This window comes from Talpa occidentalis, unplaced genomic scaffold, assembly GCF_014898055.3.
Source record: "Talpa occidentalis isolate TD23 unplaced genomic scaffold, MPIMG_talOcc4v2.1, whole genome shotgun sequence".
NCBI classification, from domain to species: domain Eukaryota; kingdom Metazoa; phylum Chordata; class Mammalia; order Eulipotyphla; family Talpidae; genus Talpa; species Talpa occidentalis.
This window is the reverse complement of record NW_026555331.1, coordinates 152390612-152408852: the sequence shown is the minus strand read 5'-3', so window position 1 is coordinate 152408852 and position 18241 is coordinate 152390612. Positions and strand designations below refer to the sequence as shown.

At 65.3% G+C, this 18241-nt stretch overlaps 3 protein-coding genes across 3 annotated transcripts; 1 reads left to right on the top strand and 2 right to left on the bottom strand.

Moving 5' to 3' along the window:
• The first annotated feature begins 2749 nt into the window (after positions 1-2749).
• RARRES2 (retinoic acid receptor responder 2) lies at positions 2750-5712 on the top strand. The gene is made up of 6 exons (XM_037515707.2): positions 2750-2799; positions 3641-3831; positions 4005-4109; positions 4949-5044; positions 5280-5405; positions 5561-5712. Exons 2-5 carry the CDS (start codon positions 3658-3660, stop codon positions 5394-5396), a joined length of 492 nt encoding a protein of 163 aa, XP_037371604.1. The 5' UTR covers positions 2750-2799; positions 3641-3657; the 3' UTR covers positions 5397-5405; positions 5561-5712.
• Positions 5347-13673, bottom strand: LRRC61 (leucine rich repeat containing 61). The gene is made up of 2 exons (XM_037515679.2): positions 13653-13673; positions 5347-7115 (listed from the first exon to the last, which is right to left on the bottom strand). Exon 2 carries the CDS (start codon positions 6982-6984, stop codon positions 6205-6207), a length of 780 nt encoding a protein of 259 aa, XP_037371576.1. The 5' UTR covers positions 6985-7115; positions 13653-13673; the 3' UTR covers positions 5347-6204.
• Positions 7109-13352, bottom strand: ZBED10P (Putative protein). The gene is made up of 2 exons (XM_037515269.2): positions 13205-13352; positions 7109-11871 (listed from the first exon to the last, which is right to left on the bottom strand). The coding sequence occupies exon 2, from the start codon at positions 11833-11835 to the stop codon at positions 8758-8760; it is 3078 nt and encodes a 1025-aa protein (XP_037371166.2). The 5' UTR covers positions 11836-11871; positions 13205-13352; the 3' UTR covers positions 7109-8757.
• Positions 13674-18241: the final 4568 nt, after the last annotated feature.

Here is an 18241-nt window from a genome sequence, read left to right as displayed (position 1 = left end):
GTCCTTCTGCCTGCTCTGCTCCCCGCTCTGGCTCTGGTGAATTCTCTCACCCTCCCGCGCCTCTGACTGTGCCCAGTGCTTGTATAAATAAATAAATAAATCTTTAAAAAAAAAAAAAAAAAAAATCAAGCCCCTTGGTCCAGCTTCTCCCAGACCCTCCAGCCTTTGCCTGCTGTGTCTTCACAGCCACATCTGGAAGTCTCGGCCACAATCCTGGCTCAGCTGCCCCGCCCTCCCCCCCACCCTAGTTTTCATCCATACCTTTCGGTGTCACATCTGTACCTGCCCTCGCTGTGACGGCTCTTGCTGAGGTCACCCAGGCTCGCCAGGTCCAGTGGTCCGTCCTCAGCTTACTGGGTCTCCAAACATGGTGCGGACCCATCTCTTCATCCAAATCCCCCCTCCTCTGCTTCTGCTGCCACAGGCTGACCTCCCCGGCTGGGCAGCTAGAGCTCTCCCGCCGCACACAGACAGACAAAGCTTCCGAACACAGTCTGAGCCCCGTCTGTGGGCTCAGCCCAGTCTGAGCACAGTCTTCAGAACACAGTCTGACGGCCTGTCGGCCAGTCTCTCCACTCGCAGCCCACAGACACCCCAAAGGTCTGCCCCCAAGGGCCCCGGTGTTTGAGATCCACCGCCACGGCCATGACATGTAAACCAGGGACGTGATGGCCTCTCCCCAGGCCCGCGGAGATCACCCCAAACCCGGCTCTGCTCAGGGGGTGCGTCGTGGAAGAGTTTTACTAAGATTTACTGCTCCAGGTCCAAGACTTTCTGGAAACAAGGAGCATACTAGCCAAATGTGCCATCTTCGAGGGTTAGAAACGGTTGTGTGGGTTCACTCCCCGGGATGGCACAACCTAAGCTGGAAGCCGCGAGGAGAGGGGAGAGCTCACTGTGACCCAGGCAGACAGTCGGGGAATTTCCAGTGAAATCTTCTAGTAAGAGATGAAGAACTGTGGTTTTACACGCTGCCCTCGCACAGATCAACATGCAAAGGGTTGTAATGGCAGCAGACAGCGTCGTGTATGCTGACTGCAAAACTTACAAGGAAAATTGGAAGGATACTTTGATACCGATACAGTCACTTTATTCGGAATCTACACAGTGTTGTTTGGAATTAAGTTCTTTAGACTAAGTCGACACAGGAGTTAGCAGGCACTGAACCTGGACCAGGGGCAGCCTGGAAACCCATCTGCTTTGGTTTCAAAGTCAGTCGTTTCTTCTAAAAAACAAACTTTTTGTTCACATAAAAATTAAAGGAAAATTTTTTTGGGACTTGATTTGGTTACTGGCGAGTTTTTGAAGTGTGTTTGGGCACCGGAAGCTCCTTTTCCAGGGGGCTGCCCGGCAGACCGGCAACTGCATCAGCCAGCCCTGGGGCTGCTCACTTCTTGGGGCGCCGGGCTCCCGTTACCTATCCCCAAAGGGCTTTTTGCCTGGCCACGAGGCCTACACCGGCCAGCCAGGCGCTTCAGCTACAATTCCTTTAAATAGACCACGTGTGGCCCCAGGTGGCCGAGGGGTGCACACGACCAGCCTCCCTCTGAGGCCTGGTCCCCTCATTAAGCAAAAAGTGACGTATTTACACAGGTCTGAGGACTCCTCACCAGCTGTACCCCCGCCTCCCTCCCTCCCTGCCCCCCAGGTCTCACCCATCCTCGCCCAGCCTCCCTGCCTCTCCCTCTATTCCCATCCCCAGGACATGTCCAGCACCAGGTCTGGGCCGGGAGTGTCCTGTGTGTAGAGGGGTCTCTCGAGCCCCCTCTAAGGCTCCCCTCTCTCACCTCTGCACAGGGAGAGCCGGGGGAACTCAGAGGGAAGGAAATGCCAGGGGGGTTTCAGGCGCTGGGGCCGACTGAGGCCTGGGATTTCCCTGGCACCCAGCACCCTGCGGGGGGTCTCAGCGCCGTGGGGACACGCGAGCAGGAGGCAGAGAGGACTCGAGGAAAGCTGCTGCCGCCCGGGCCACCAGTCACCCATCCTCCCTGCAGGGAAGGTGCAGGGGTTCCCGGCTTGTGTCTGGGGGCGGCACCTGGCCGGGAACCAGGGGAGAGGAGCCTGCCCCGCCCAGCCCGGCTCCGTCCTATTTGCTCAGGACACAGGGCCTTGCATGGGGAGGAGCTGACCCCAGTTGGGGCCCGACTTCCTGGAACCACCCCTTTCCTGTCATGGGTCCCCCAATATCCTGGCTGGCCTGAAGCCTCCCAACCTCCATGCACCCCGCAACTGTCGCCGCCAAGGACAGACAAGCAGGGTCAAGGCTGGACGCGGTGCTGACCTGGCGGCTGCGGACATCAGTCTTCTCTGAAGGAGCCTCTCCCTTCTCAGTATTTGGGGTTCTCAGGCTTTAGGGTGCAGAGGCAGGGGGAGGAACCAAGTGCCTCTTCACCATCCCATCCGCTTTGAGGACATCTGTGTTCCTGGGAGGAGTCTCCCGAAATGAGTGTCCTCACGCTGGGGACTGGCCCCCACCCAGGGGAGCCCCGGGCCAGGCAGGGACCGGCCAGCCTCCCATCCCCATCAGGGCCACCAGGGGTGGGGGCTTTCGGCTGGGGAGGGCAGACTGCCAGGGTCAGGGTCAGGGCGGCCTGGCCTGAGGAGAGGGGAGGCCGAAGGGCAGGCTGCCCGGCAGGCCGGTCCGAAGTGGTGGGGAGGAGCCTGCGCTCCGGCAAGAGAGGGGCCAGGAGGTGGGAGGAGATGGGGGCTGAGCCGCTGGGGGGGCGGGAAGAGGCAGGCGGCCTGGCCAGCGGCAGCGGCTGCCGGGAAGAGCAGGCGACCCGAGGCCCGGGAGAGGAGGTGAGCGGGGCGGCTGGGGCCAGAGGAGGGCCCGGTACAAGGCTCCCGGGATGCAGTGTCTGCGTTGCGGGAGTGCGGCCCGGCCCTGTGGCCTGTCCACTGGGCATGTTTCCACATCCGTGGCCGCCTGGTGCTGAGACCACTGTGCAGGCGGAGTTCTCGGGAAGGGCCCACCCTGGGGGACCCCATGACAAGTTGGGAGGGGTCTGAAGCGTTGGGTGGGGGTGGTGACGAAGACCCCTCCAGAAAAGGCAAAGAGAGGTCGGTCTACCTGAACATGAAAGCTAAGGGTGGGGGGTGCCGAGGTGGAGCCCCCATTTCTGGGGTGAGGGGCAGGGCGGAGGTCAGCCCCAGGCGGGGGAGGGTTAAGCATCCCCCCCCTTCCCACCCATTCTGGGCCCCTCCTGCGTGTTTACGTCCTCCCAAAAATATTCAGCCTCCAGCTGGGGCCAGCCTAGGCCTGCCCCTCCCCCTCCCGCTGCAGGGCTGGGGGACAGGGGAGCCAGGGTGCTGGGTGTGGAGGGGGTAGGCAGACGAGGAGAGGCGGAGGTGGGGACACAGAGGGGCTCTGGGGCCAGTAGGCAGGTGAGGGGCTCATACACTGGTGGAGGAGAGAATGCCCAGAAAAGGGGGGCAGGCATGAGAGGGGGCAACAGGCTGCTTCCTCGACAGTTGGCAGCTCAGCACCTCCCAGCACAGGGCCAGCCTGGCCACGCAGGCCCCAGGGGAGGGGGAGGGGCAGGGCGAGGGTGCCAGGGACCAGGGGAATACCAGGACCCTCCTCCTGCCCCCACCTCTGCCAGCCTCGAGGGGACTGAGGCTGGGCACACCCTCCGGCCAGGTGACCGAGGCGCCGCCATGTGGCAGCTGCTGCTCCCGCTGGCCCTGTGGCTGGGCACCGTGGGCTGGGGCAGGGCCGAGCTCACTGCCACCCAGCGCCGGGGCCTGCAGGTGGCCCTGGAGGAATTCCACAAGCACCCGCCTGTGCAGTGGGCCTTCCGGGAGACCGGCGTGGACAGTGCCACGGACACAGTGAGTGGGGGGGCAGGAGCCTGGTACCCCTAGCAGCACACGCTGAGGCGCCACCAGCCAGGCTTCCAGGTGCTGCTTCCCACGGGGACGGGGCGCATGCAGCTGCTCTGCCCGCCCGGCGGGCTGCGATCTTCTGTCTGTCTGTCTGTCTGTCTGTCTGTGCCTGCCTGCAGCCCTTCCCAGCAGGGACTTTTGTGAGGCTGGAATTTAAGCTCCAGCAAACGAGCTGCCGAAAGAAGGACTGGAAGACGGCCGAGTGCAAAGTGAAGCCCAATGGGGTGAGTGCGTGTGCGTGGGTGCGCGCGGGGGGTAATGGGGCACACGCGTGGTGGGGATGCACGTTGTGGGGTTTGGTGTGAGACCCCCAGAAGCCTGAGCCGGAGCAGCCTGGCGTAACCCCGCAGTCTGGGCCTGTGGCTGGAGGCCTGAGGGCGGGGTGGGGCTGCTCGCACCCGCTCCTTCCAGGGGCTCTCCTTTCCCGCCCAGTTCCAGCCTCACTGATTCCCAGGGAAGAGCCCCAGGAGGGGGTCACCCGGCCTGGTGAACTCCCCACATTCTGGGTCCTGAGTGGAGGTGGCCTGCCGGGCTGGTGCATAATGGGGTTTGCCCTGATCAGCGGCCTTGTGGCAGAGCCGCCGTGGGGGGACCCTGGCCGGTGGATATAGGGGTGGATACAGCCGGTCCAGTATCTGTGACACTGTAGGTTCTCTGAGGGCCTCTTCCCTCCACCTGTTAGAGGGGAGACATTTTACAGTGATTCCCCAAACTTTCAGAGCTGGAAACTTTGTGTTCAAATCATATTTACAAGAAAAATAAATAAACAAATATGATAGACAGCATGTGGCTCAAGTCAGGTGGGGAGGGCTCTGGGGACAGGTCCAGCCCCCCCCCCACACACACGCACACTCAGACTTACACATCCGCACACACACACCTGCACACACGCACCAGGTGGGCTGCCTTCCTCAGTGTCAGGGACTGGGGTGGTGGTGGGGGGTTGTGCCTGACACCAGCTGCCCTGCACGACCCTCGTCCCTCTGCCCCGGCTGCCGGGGGACCGTCCCACCGCAGCTTGCACATCACCCCCTCCTCTCCCGACTCCTGCTCCCCTCCCCAGAGGAAGCGGAAGTGCCTGGCATGCATCAAACTGGACCCCGAGGATAAAGTCCTGGGCCGCATGGTCCACTGTCCCATGCAGACGCAGGTCCGACGGGTAAGGGTGGGCAGCGGAGGCAGCAGAGGTTGGGGGGCTGGTAAGATGGACAGAAGCGGGAGATGTGGGGAGCAGGGGCCTGGACAGAGGAGCGAGGCGGGGCTCTAGGGCCCGTGGAGGTGGGTGTACCTGCCGTGCACCTGGGAACTGCCTGTCCTCCCAGCACTGCTGCGTGGGGGGTTCCCCGTGGGAGGGAGGGTGCCTGGCGCCAGGGCCTGAGCAGCTGCTCTGGCAGGAGCAAGAGGAGCGCCTGGAGGCCCAGTGCATCCGGGTGGAGCGGGCCGGCGAGGACCCTCACAGCTTCTACTTCCCCGGACAATTTGCCTTCTCCAAGGCACTGCCCCCCAGCTGAGCCTGACAGGTGGGCGCCCAGGGGAGGGGCGGCTGGGAGGGGGCTTGGGTGAAGAGCAGCTAGTGCGAGGCTGGGTGGAGGATGGATTTGGGGCACAGAGGGAAAGCTGGGATGGGACCATGACAGCCCCTCACCCCCAAATCTGTTTTTCCCCTTTCCTCTAGAATCCCTTCCCGCTTTCCGGGCAGCTGGGGGGAACCAGTGAGGAAGGCCTCCCTCTGCTGCACCCCGAGGGCCCCGAGGGCCAACCCACCCCTGCACCAATAAAATCGCATTCTCACCTCCCCCGCCTCCCTCACCTGCTTGGCTCAGGCCCCTGCAAGGCCTGTCTCCCCGGGCAGGAGGCCAGCGGGGGTGGGCGAAATGACAGGCAGATGAGCCGAAGATTTGACAGGACAGGACTGAGCCAAAGATTTAATAGGGACTCGTGGGGATGGGGATGGGCGATGCAGGCGCCGGGATGGGGCCTGGTGGACAGGGTCTGGGGTCTGCAGCAGCTTCCGGCTCCTGCGCTCTGCCCACCATTTGCCTTAGAAAAAGCAACGTCCTCCTGAGTCTCAGACCTGAGCAGCCAGGAGTGGGCGTGTGACCCAGCCTGGGCACTTGTGGGGGTGGGTGGGTAGGATATTAGGGGATGTCCTGGACGTGGTGGAAGCAGGTGAGCATGAGGGAGGGGCTGCTCCAAGGACAGAGGAAGGGTTGGCTTGCAAGGCTACTGACTAGTGACAAGCCGAGGTGGGGGGGGGGGGGTCGGAGTGGAGGGGCAAAGCAGGTGGCACCGCTGCCCTGATCCAGTACCAGGCTACATTCAGAAGACGAAGGACGAGGTGGTGCCAGCAGGGTTGAGCGCCTGCTCGGCCTGGGCCAGGCTGTCATGGGCCTGGCGGTCCAGGTCGCGGCACTCCTGCAGCGTGGCCTGGAACTGCCGGCAGGCCTCCTCCAGGATGGAGCTGCTGCGGGCCGGCCAGGACTCCCAGTACCCAGGCTCCACCCAGGGCTGGGCCTCGGCGGCCCCAGGGCCCAGGCTGGTGCTGGGGCGCAGGCAGCGGTCCAGGTCCCGGCAGAGCTGGTAGAACTCGCTGCCACGGCCAGTCACACGCTCGCCATCGATGACCTTCAGACCTGGCAGTAGCTCGCGAACCGCTGCCCAGTAGGCGGGGCTCGCACAGAGCGGGTTGCTGAGCCGGGCCAGCGGGTCCCGGAGCCGCAGGTGCTCGAGGCCCCGCAGGCCGGCCAGGCACTGCAGCTGGCCCGGGCTGGCCAGCAGGTTGCCCGCGGCGTTGAGGCTCCGCAGGTTCTCGCAGGCGGCCAGCGGCTCCAGCCCCGTCAGCTGGTTGTCCGCGACGTTGAGCACGGCCAGCTGGCGCAAGGAGGCCAGCGGGCCCAGCTGGGTGAGGGCGTTGCCAGACAGGTCCAGCCACTCGAGGCCTAGGCACTCCCCCAGGCAGCCCAGGTCCACCAGCCCCAGGCCGCGCAGCTTCAGCAGCAGGATGGACTCCAGGGAGAACTCGCCTGAGCGCGCCTTGAGCAGCTGGGGTGTGAGCCGCACCCCGTCCGCCTCGCCGGGCTTCTCACCCTGGGGCTCCATGGGACGGGCCGGCCGGGTGGCCCAGGCCCCCACTGTTCTGCCGTGGGGACGCGGGGTCCCTGGAGTCAGATGGCTGCTCACCCTGACAAGGCACCACTGACTGCAGGGGCCAGTGCCGAGGCCACAGGTCCCTAAGGAGAGAATTCAACAGTCAGAGGCCGACCTCCCGCAGCTGCTCCCTTGGGGTCGGGGATCTAGACCGGCCAGTAAGCCCTGAGGACCCACGTCCACGTGCAGGCGGCCAGAGCCCCCCAACAGGGAGCGGGGCCAGGCATCCAGCCACACTGGAGGGAATTCACGTCCAAGTGGCCAATTCCATCTTCCAAACTGACGTGAGAAGCAAAACCTTACGTCCATCTCCGCGATGACTTGTGATCTGTCCTTACTGCTGTTCAGCGTTTCTTTTACAAACATTTAAGTTCTGCTTGAACAGATAACAGGTCACCGCGTTAGCCACCGGCCTCCTTCCCGGGAGGGCCCTGTGCAGGCACCAACTCGCTTTAGTCACTTGAAAATGTTCCTGACTTTTTTAAAAAAAAACACTGGCAATGAACGCCCAGGTTTCCAGGGGCTGCAGCTGGGTGGGTGGCCCGGGGGCTCAGCCTGGGGTCCTAGCCGAGCAACCTGAGGTTCAGGGCGGGAAGGGAAAGTGGAGCCCTGAGGCGTGAGAGGCAGTGCTGCCAGAGCCCGCGCGGCACGCACAGAACCAATGCTGCACGGCGGCATCGAGAAGTCTGGACGGCCAGCTCCATGGGACTAGCCGGCCGAGGCAGAGAGGCTCCGAGTCCCGTGGCCGTGGGGCAGTGCTGGCCCAGGTGCGGCTGCCAGACCTGACAGGAAGCAGCCCCGGGTGCAGGGAGCTGGCCAAGCCGCCAAGAGCCAGGGTTTAAGCAGGGGGCACCGTACCCCTTGGGGAGGCAGGGAAGGCCTCCAGGATCCCCTCCGTGGCCTGCCAAGCGGAAGTGGGCCCTGAAGGCCTTGTCCTACCTCCACCTGCCGTCCCTGTGGGCCGTGTCTCCCGGTCACTCAGGGGGACCAAGACACTAGTTTTGCGGCGTGAGGGGCCAGCTCTGAATTCCAGTGTCTTCTTCCTGCCTGGCCCCCGAGGCCCTGGGTGCCCTGCACAGGCTCCGCACTCTAGCCCACGGGCACTGCGGCACCCTCCTGGGACCAGTAACCTGAGTTCTTTCTGAGGCTCCAGTAGTCAGCCCAGTCACTAACGATGGGGTACCTCAGCTCCCCACCACTCCTTGTGAGCTGCGCAGCCCCCTCCGTCAGGCCTCTGGTCACTGTGGGACCCACGCAAGGTACTAGCCTGGAGAAGACGGGTCTGTGTGTGCAGCCGTGCGCACAAGCGTGTGCATTTGCTGACTTTCACTCTCCACTGCTGGAAGGAAGGGCTTGGCCCTGACAGCCGTGTCCACCTCCACCTGGGGTCCACTCCCCCCTTGCCCGGGGCCCTCGGAGAAGGCAGACCTCTTCAGGGTACGCACCTCCGACCCACATGGAAAATGGCACGCAAGCCCCCAACACCCAATGTCACAGGAACCTCGCGGGTCACAAGCCCCACGTAGCCGGTCACCCGCAAGCGGAGGGCCTCTGCCAGGCTCGAGCGGCAGAGCACAGCCGAGGCGGGTAGGAAATGACATCCCCCTAAAAGCAGAACGGCGGGGCGACGAGAAGTGAGATGCTCCCCCCACAAGCACTGCTTTTCCTGCCGTCAGCTCCTGCTGGCCGCTTTGAGGGCTCAGGCCTGAGGTCAGACTCCCCCGTCTACACCGCCCTCCCCCCAGCCAGGTCCCCACTGGGGCAGATGAGGGGCAGGGGGGTGTAGCTGGGGAAGTTCTCCAGGTTGGTCTTCAAGAACAGGAGGTGCTCCACCGTCTCCACGGGGAGGGGGGCGCTGTGCTCCTGGATGGCGGGACTGTCCAGGGCAGCCAGGACATTCCTGGAGAAGGCACCCGTGGGGGGGCAGGACAGGTAGAGGGTGGCCAGCTGGGCCAGGGCAGGCCAGACGTCCCGCCGCTTCTCCCAGTAAGCCAGGGGGTCCTCCTGCGCCCCAACCGTCACGTCCTCAAGCAGGTAGTCCTTGACCATGATGCTGGCTGGGTGGTCCTCAGTGGACAGCGAGGCTTCGCTCCTCTTGGACGCCAGCAGCCCCACACTCTCCAGCTGCTCCAGCAAGCTTCTCCTCTTCTGGCCTTGCAGCAAAGAGCTGCTAGGCACCAGCTCCAGGCCCCTTCCCTCGGCCTGGTGACTGCTGGCTGTTCCGCCACCCAGCCCCAGGGCACCAGGGCTCTGCAGGGGAGGAACGATGGGCAGAGGGGAGGTGGCCACCATGATCTCCTTCACCTTGTACACCAGGACGTGCTTCCAGTGGTCGATGTCCGACCCCGCGGGCAGGATGGCACTCATCTTCCCCTTGAAGCGGGGGTCCAGCAGAGTGGCCAGCACCAGCTCCTCGCGGTAGAAGAGCTCAGTGAGCTGGGGGTCAGTGGACAGCTGCAGGGCCAGCCCCTCCGTCAGCCGGATGGCGGCCCCCATGGCCCCGCCGCCCTGCTCCTCAAAGTGCCTGCGCACCTGCTCCAGGAAGATGTGCAGGTAGCGCAACTGGGGCAGCACCTGGCTCAGAGAGGCCTGCACCACACTCGACTCCTGCACTGCCACCCGGAAGGGCTGCAGCAGCCTGACCAGCCCACTCGCCAGGCTCCAAAAGGAAGCCGACAGGGCCGCGCCCCCCTTGTCGGGCCACTGCTGTTCCTCGTACGCCTTCAGAGGCTGCTGCTGCTCCACCAGCCACTCCAGCAGGCGGTGGGTGGACAGCCAGTGCTCGGAGAGCTCCCCGAAGGGCTGGGCGGCCGGGAGGCCACACTGCCGCTGCAGCTGGGCCAGGAGCCCCCGGGCCTCCACGGAGCCCTGGAAGTGGCGGCAGATAGCCTGCGCCGTGCCCAGGATGATCTGGACGCTGTGATGGTGACACAGGAAGCTTTTGACCAGCGCGTCCAGGCAGTGGGCGAAGCAAGGGATGAGGGTGTAGCCCTCGGTCTTCATGGCCTGCTCCAAGCTAGGGCAGCCGCCCGACACCAGGAAGCCGGGCTGGAGGGAGCCGCGGCCCAGCCACAGCCCCACCTGCTCCCGCAGCTCCCGCGGCCGGTCCTCCGCAGTGTGCGCCAGGGGCAGGCCCTGGACCCACAGCACCGCACGCTGCCTGGGGCGCCCGGACCCCACCTGCTGGCTGCCGGGCTGGATGGCTCCCCAGTGGGCGGTGACGGCCATGTAGTCCTCTCCCGCGGCCACGGCCACGGCCACGGTGAGGTGCAGCCGGCCGCCCTCGGCCCAGGGCAGCGCCTGCAGCACCTGCTCGCTCACGGCCTCGCGCAGCAGCGGCAAGGCCTTGTCGGAGAAGAAGGCTGGCGGCGGCAGGTGGTAGCAGGGGTCGACCTGGGCCATGAACCTCCGGAAGGGTGGGGAGGCGAGGAAGGGCAGCGGCAGCGCCAGGCTGCACAGCAGCTCCGCGATGCTCTGGTTCCAGGCCCGCGCCCGGGGCTGGTTGGGGGCGTAGCTGTCTCCCTGGTCCCCCCCGACTGCCGCGGGGGAAGGGGCAGCCTCATCTCCCGCAGGGGGCAGTAGAGGCAGTGGAGCCAGGGCCAGCTGCCCAGGCCTGCCCGCGGCCAGCTGCCCGGCGCAGTCTTCCCAGGGCGAGGCACCCGGGCAGTGTCCGGGGCACGGGAGTCCCTCGGGAGCAAGGGTGGCAGCACCCGGGGAACAGCCCTTCCGCTTTCCCTCCGCTGCCCACCCTGGGTGGCCTGCACCTGGCCTTCTCTCCTTCCTCCGCTTGCCTGACAAGGGCCGGACGAGGCCTGGTGTCTGGCCCTGCCTGAGGCTGGCGGGAGCCGGGGGCCAGGCGTCCTCGCTCTTGACCACCAACTTGGGTGCTGTGCCGGTGGTGTCCAAGGGGCCCAGGGGAGGCCCAGGAGGAGCCTTCGCCTTGATGGTCCTGGCCCGCTTCTTCCTGCCGGGCGCCTTCTGCAGGCTCAGCAGGAGCTCCGACTCCCCCACCCCGGGGAGCAGCTGCCTTTTCTTCCACTTCTTGAGGCACCGCAGCTCCCTCGTCAGGTGGGTGATGAGGATGTCCACGCGCCTCACCTTCTCGCTCTCACTGGGCGGTTCCACCTCCGCCCTGGGTGAGCCGATATCAGGGACCAGTTCGGGGACAGAGGGGACCTGGCCAGAGACAAGCTCAGGGTCCCTCCGCCTCTTCCTCGCCGGCTCCCCCTTCCCTCTCTGTCCACGCGCCTTCTGCTTGGACACCTCCTCAGGCTGCTCAGACTGCAGGCTGCAGCGCCTGCAATCTCCCTTCGGCTTGCAATGCCCAGGGCTGGCCTGGCGCTGTGCCGGGGGTGCCACTGGGCACACGCTGGACCTCCCCCGGGAGCAGGCCTTTCTCTTCCCCCTGCAGCCCGGCAGGCCCAGGGCACCTGCTCCCTGCTCCTCCAGGAGAGCCCGAGCAGGTGATGGGCCTGCCCAGCTGCTGCTCTGCAGGGATGGAGCCCTCTCACTCCGCTTTCGGGAGCCAGGGGGTCTGACCCTCCTCCTGTGGTCACTGCCGGCCTTCTCCTTTAAGTCTGCACACTTGGGGGTGCCCTCAGTCTCCGGCAGGCCACCCCTGGCGCATCCGCGATAGGTGTTTGTGGCTCTGGTGGTGAACCTGGAGTCGAGAGGCGCCAGGGAGGCAGCTGGGCTCTTGGGTCTGGACCGAGGGGATTCAGCACACACGGGGGGCTCCTGTCCTGTGCCCCCTGAGGATACACGTCTTTTGGGGGGCTTTCTGAGTTTTTCTGTTTCCAACATGCTTGGGAACTTGGGGAATGAGGAGATGGGCCCAAGCTGCAAGGCAAGATGAAAAGAATCGCTCTTAGCTGCTCCCAGCTCCGGGAGGAGAGAAGGTGAGGCCAGGGAGAGAGAAAGCCGCAGCCTAGCAAGCGACGCGACCAGCCCTGAACAGAACTCGCAGGGCCTCCACCCCGGAAGCTGCGCTCTGTCCTCCCAGACCAGAGACCCCCGCACAGCGGCCGTTCCTAAGCCCGCCTATTCGCCAAACTCAGTTTCCTTTTTTCCTTCCATGTTGACCGAGAACCCGCCGGCACTTGGCAACTCCCCAGCGTGCCGTGGACGCGGCACAGAGCAGGCGCAGCCCCGCACACACGAGCTGGGATGTGTGGCGCCAGGGCTGCGGCGCAGAACCGGGGAGTCCCGTCTGCAGACCACCCCGCAGAGCTCCAGAGAGGCCAGCAGCCGATGGTGCCTGAGCTCCAGCCCTGCCCAGGCCCCGGGCTCTGCCCTAGAGGTCAGCCTCCGCCAGCAGACACAGGGGGGCTGCTTGGTGACGCCGACCTTGGGCCTCTGGTGTCCCCACTCTCCCTTCTGTCAGGAAGACTCTAGAAGGGTTGCTTAGACTTTCTCACCTCCACTTCCCCTTGGAACGCCCTCCTCTGTGGCTCCAGCCTGCCCCACCCTGCACCCCACTGCATCAGGAGCACCCACTGCATCCTCCGCTGGGTCCTCTCTCCCCTGACTCCTCAGTTCCTTCTCTTCTCTCTCTTCCTTAGTCTGTCCCATAAAAGTGACATTTTGGGGTTCCCCACAGGCCCGCCCTCCCAGGGCTCTCCTCAGGCTTCTCCCCTGCTCAGTCAGGATGCATGGGCACAGACCGAACCTGGCCTTTGCCTGACCCTCACCCCTCAGTTGTCTTCCCGGTGACCAGGCTGCACGCCGCGCTCATGAGGGACAAGCAGCCGGAGAGAGACACGCAAAGGAAACAGGCAGGGAAAGCCAGTGAGGATGTCTCCCCGAGAAAGCAAAGCTCTGGAGGTCAAAGAGGTGATGCTCCTGCCACACACCAGGCTGTGCCCACCCGTCCCCTGCAGCAGGCCGAGATGTAGGGGCACAGGAACCCTCACACCCTGCCCGACATCGGGATGCTGAACCGCTCGACAGGTGACCGCCCCCAGGTGGCGCCAGTGAGACCCCGCCCCAGCAAGTGTGGGCGACACAGAGGGCGCCTGCAGCCGGGGCACCATCACCCCTCGCCCAGGAACGCAGCCTCACCACTGCACCCAGTTCGGGGAGCCGATGGGAGGTGAGGTGGGGGGGAGGGGCCAAACTAGGGTGCACATGAAGGCACAGAAGTGCTCGCAGGGGCCAGACCAAGGGCACTCACCTCAGCTCCTATTTTATGAATGAAGAAATGGACGCCGGGGTGGGGCCGAAGGTCCACGCAGGGCACACGTGGGCTCGTGGCGCTACCAACAAGAACGCAGAATAGGACGCTGAACCAGGCGGAGGGCCTGTCTGGGGACTGCAGCCTGGGTCACCCCCCAAAACCTGCCTCCGAGGCCCACCAGGAGCCCAAGACAGCCCGGCTCTGCCCCCACGGGCCTCACCCCCTCAGCATGTCTGCGTTCTGCAGCCTCCAGAACCCTCGACCTCCTAATAACAAAATGCCGCCAGCTCACCCCACCAGCCAGTGCTGCCCGCGGAAGGCCTGAACACAGAGCGCCTGGACCTGCTGGCTGGCACCTGGGGCTCCGGGCACCGGCCAGGCCAGCGCTGTGGGGGCTGCAGAGGCCCGGGCTTCCCGGAGCTGGAGATCTGAGCACAGACTTTACCTGAGGCGGGGCCCTGGCTCCTCAAGGCCGCGCAGTGGGGAGGCCGGGGTCTGGAGATCTCCCTGCACAGAAACGCCGCCCTCCCTCCACGGAGCACTCGGCAGGCTGGAGCTGTGGAGAGTGGACCCTGAGTCTGAGTGAATCTGAGGCGTCACACTAAGAAGGACAACGGCCACCACCCCAGCGCGCTGCTTATTGCAAGCTACTGGCGACCCTCGCCGCCACATTTGAGAGAGACAGTGAGGACGGCTGCCCCGAGCGGGCGCAGCAGCAGCACTGCCCAGGAAGCTGGAGGGCGCCGGGGAAGCTGCTCAGGAGGAGGTGGGAGGAAGGGCCGGAGGGAGTCCGGGGCCATCCCACTTCCCGTGCAGTCCGGTTTGGGGTACACGGATCTGAGGGTCTCCTGGAGCCACGTGGCTCAGGGGCCAGAGATCTGAGCCAAAGGCACAGGCTCGTGAAGTCTCCATAGAGACAGGGGTGAGCACAGAGGCGGGGAGGAGCTGCTCGGGGAGACCGACCAGCCAAGGAGACACGGGGAGACCTAAAGTGATAAACCTCAAGTTAGAGAAACCAAGGAAAACTTTCCCGAAAGGCTAGACAGGGTCATAGTTCAGTGGATGAGAAGGCATTAAAGTGGGAGAAGCAGGTGGTCCCAAGGCTGGAGGGGCCGGGAGGGGCCTCTGAACAGAAGAGGCGCCCTGGAGGGGCCGGAGCTAATTGGTGGGAGAGGGGACGAGGGGACGAGCAGAGCTTCGGAGCCCAGGGTCCCAGGGCTCAGCTGCCGGGTGGGGTGTCCGTGGAGACAAGAATCATCTCTTTTTCTGATAGGGCCAAGAAGGGACAGACCCGAGGCCCTGCAGGCCCCGGAGCCTCGGTCCCCAGGGGCTGCGCCTGCTGGCTGAGGCTGAGCTGGGGGGGGGGCCCTCGGGACCAAACCTTTCCCCAGCCCGCAGGAAGGGGCCACTTCTTTCTCCTGTGCCTGCCTCGCCCAGGGACCCGCCAGAGGCAGCCCCGCCCGGGTATTCCCAGCACCGTTGCTAGTCCCCTCCCTGCTTTCACGCTGCCCAGTCCCGCCGGCGCCCTCTTCTCTCAGCTCCTGCACGGGGGAGCAGGGAAGCATCTATCCCCCGGACCACTGTTGGGTCCCCGAGTCCTGGGCCTCCCACCTGCCCCTCAGCACCACAAGCCCCTGTCTCCAGGCACGGAGGTGAAGAAAAGGCGGGCGGAGAGGGCTGGGTCCATGCAAGAGGGAACCAGACCACCACGGCGCGCGAAAACCTGGCTGCCCACAGCCCTAAGCGAGCGGCTTTACTTCTTGATGTGGAAGTAACGCAGTCTCGCCGCGGGCGCCCCGCGGAGGCCCGGGCGGCCGGGGCTTCTCCCCTCAGGCGCGGTCGTTCCCCCCAACCCGGGCCCGTCCTCCGCGCCGTCCAGGGCGCTCCCCCCCGCCCCAGCCCGGGAATGTTTGAAATCACAGGCGTGCACCCCTAGATTGCACATCATGCACAAGTGGCGTCGCGTGCGCTCTGCTTCCCCCGCACACCGGCCCAAGCCCCGCCTCCCCGCGCCCAGGCTCTGCACCGACGAGCGCGCAGCGGAGCGGGTCTGCGCGGCCCAGGCGCGCTGCTCCCGCCGGCGGCGCCCACGGCCCGCGCGCCTGCACCCCCGCGCCCCCCGGACAACGGCCCCGCGCGCCCCCGCGCCCCCCCGGGCAACGGCCCCGCGCGCCCCCCGGGCAACGGCCCCGCGCGCCCCCCGCGCCCCCTGGACAACGGCCCCGCGCGCCCCCCCGGGCAACGGCCCCGCGCGCCCCCCGCGCTCCCCCGGGCAACGGCCCGCGCGCCCCCCGCACCGCGAAGGGGGCTCGGGCGGCGGGCCGGGGCTCGGGGGCTGGGGGGCTCCAGCGCCGGCCCCGCGCCCCTCCCCTGCTCACCTGCGGCCGGCGGCGGGCAGGTCCCGGCGCGGCGGCGGGAGCCCCGGGCTGCGCCAAGGGCCGAGGCCGGGGGCGCGGCTCGGGAAGGCCGGCTCGGGGGGACCCCCGCGCCACCCCGCCCGGTGGTTCCGTCCGCCCGGCCGGCCGGAAGCGGAAGTCGCGCGCCTGCTGGCCGGAAGCCGCGGCGCCCTGGGGGCTCCGTCCCGGGAGGGGCGCGGGGGGCGCCTGCACCGCGCCCCCGCCCGCCCAGGCCTTGCGCCTCGGCTCCGCGCCGGGGCATCGGCCGCGCGATCGTGACCCAGAAGTCGGGTCTCCCCCGCCTGGAAGGCTCCCCCAGCTCTTCAGGAAGCCCAGCAGGTGTCTCCAGGGCATCCTCCCCCCCCCGCCCGAGGGGCTTTCCCACAGCCCAAGGGACAGCTGTGCCCACGTCCACCAGTGCGCGCAGCCACCCCCGCCCCCCAAACTGCAAGCTGTCCAGGGCCGGGAGAACGCCTCTCGCTTCCACGTTGGTCCCACCTGGGCAGCAGTGCCCAACTCCTGGCTCACAGCCCCCTGGGCTTCTCTCCAAGTCAGGCCAGGCAAATTCAAGGCGAGAGGCTGGGCGTGCCGCGGCCTGGGGCCGTCCTCCCTACTCCACCCAGGAGTGGGTCTCAGCTTCTCCCTCTCCTTCCAGCACCTGGTCCTATGACTAGCCCGTTAGTCAGCTGTTAGGTGGGTAACTAGTCCTCAGCCAGGAGCAGGGGTCTACTGGTGGCAACTACGGTGGCAAACTGAGGCTGCCCCCAGCTCCCAGGGTTCATTTGGTGGGTAGAGGTCAGGGGTGCCGCTCAGCTTCACACCCCCCCACACCCATGCCCCACCCCTACATAAGATAACAGCCCTCAAGCCCCTCCCCCCCATGGACAGGACAGCACCCCTTGCCCCTAGCACCCAGCCCACAGTGCAGGTGGTGCCCAGGACCGGATGCCCATCCTAGGGGCTCTCCGCTGCCCCAGAATTCTTGGCGAAACTTGTTTAAAATGCAAGGTCTTGAGTCCTGTCTGTGACATTCTAAGCAGGCAGCAATTGAGGAAGACCCAGAAATCTGCATTCCAGGTCATTCCGCAGAGGGGGTCCATAGCCCCCCTGAGAAATACCACATGATTCCAGAACGCTGGTCCTCAGACCTGAGGGGCCTGCTGACCAGAGAGCCACGGGGGTGCTTGCATCTGGGGTCCCCGCTCCATCCTGGGACACTGTTGGGACAGACCCAGCTGCAGCCCCAGCCAGGTTCTTCAGGTTTGTTCTGTTCTGGACGTTTCTGTGTAAGCTGTTAACAGAGTGGGGTCGGAGAGCGCCCAGGCTTTGGTCACGTGGCCTCATTTTTCTGGTGTCACAAGTCAACCAAAACTGGGGTGGCTGCCCACTGGCTTTGTGACTAAGAACCCCAAGGTTTATGAGGAAGGTCACTTGCACACGCGAATGTGGAGGTTCTCAGGAACAATGGTCACGGCTCCCGCTCAGTCACCTGTCACCTCAGCACTGGGGGCTGAAGCCAAAGGCCTCCAGGTGGAGGCCCCTGGAGGGCGGCGTAGGTGAGGATCCATAGCCCCAGGCGAAATGCGAACAAAGTATGGTGGGGGGGTGGGGACTCGGGTAAGAAATATAAGGGACAGCAGAAGCAGCCCCCGGGATTCCGTGCGCGGGAGGTGGCTTTTCCGGATCTTTAGTGATTGGGGGCAGCCATTCCCGCCCCCACCGCGCCGATCTGCTGATGCCTCTGAAGGACGCGGAGAGGCTTCCTCAGAGAGGAAACGTTTGGGGGCTTTGCAGGTGGCCGAGCGACCGAAACCGCTCCCGGCTTTCTGCGGTCGCGGCGGCGGGGAAGGCAAAGCGGCGAGTGTGGCCGCCTGCCAGGTGGTTCGGCCGCTGCAGCTGCTGTTTCCAGGGCCCGCGGTGCTGCGCTGGGGCGTCTCCTGCTGTTTTCCCTGCGATGAGGAGTTGGATCCCGGCCTGCAGCCTGCCTGCCACGTGCTCCAGGTCCTCAGGGGCGGGAAGACGCCGTCCTGGGAGCCTTTGTGTCGGGGACCCGGCTTCGGTGAGGTAAACGGCCTCTCGTGGCCTCGGTGACTCTTTGTCTTTCCTTGTTTGTTAAATAAATCCCTTAATTGCTGCTCTCTGAACCCGAGTGGTCTTGCAAGTGTGTGCAGGGGTAAGGAGCCCAGTGACTGGTAGAGTGTTTGGGGACTGCCCTTAGCCAGTTTTAGCGCCCCTTGCCGCCCCGTGTCATCCACGACCCTGTTCTGTTCAAAATCCACCCCGGGGTCTTGCTCAGGGGTCTCATCAGGGAGGGGCGGCCTTGTAGCCTAAAGTCCCTCCTGTCCCCGTGGAGAATCTTGGCTTGGGGTGCTCGTGCCAGGCCGGGGTGTGGAGGTGAAGATGATGGAGGAAAAGAAAACGTGAAGAGGGGCATCGCTGGACCAGAACCTGACTCGTGAAGGGGGGCAGGGAGGATTAACAGCCATTAGCCCCTGCAGGAACTGAGCTCCTGGGGCGCCAGCACCTGCCTGACAAAGCATCTCTGTGGAGAGGGTCCGAGCCCAGGCCTGAGGTAAAGATATGGAGATTGAGGCCTTAGTAGGACCTGGGGCCCCTTTCAAATTCTACATAGTTATTC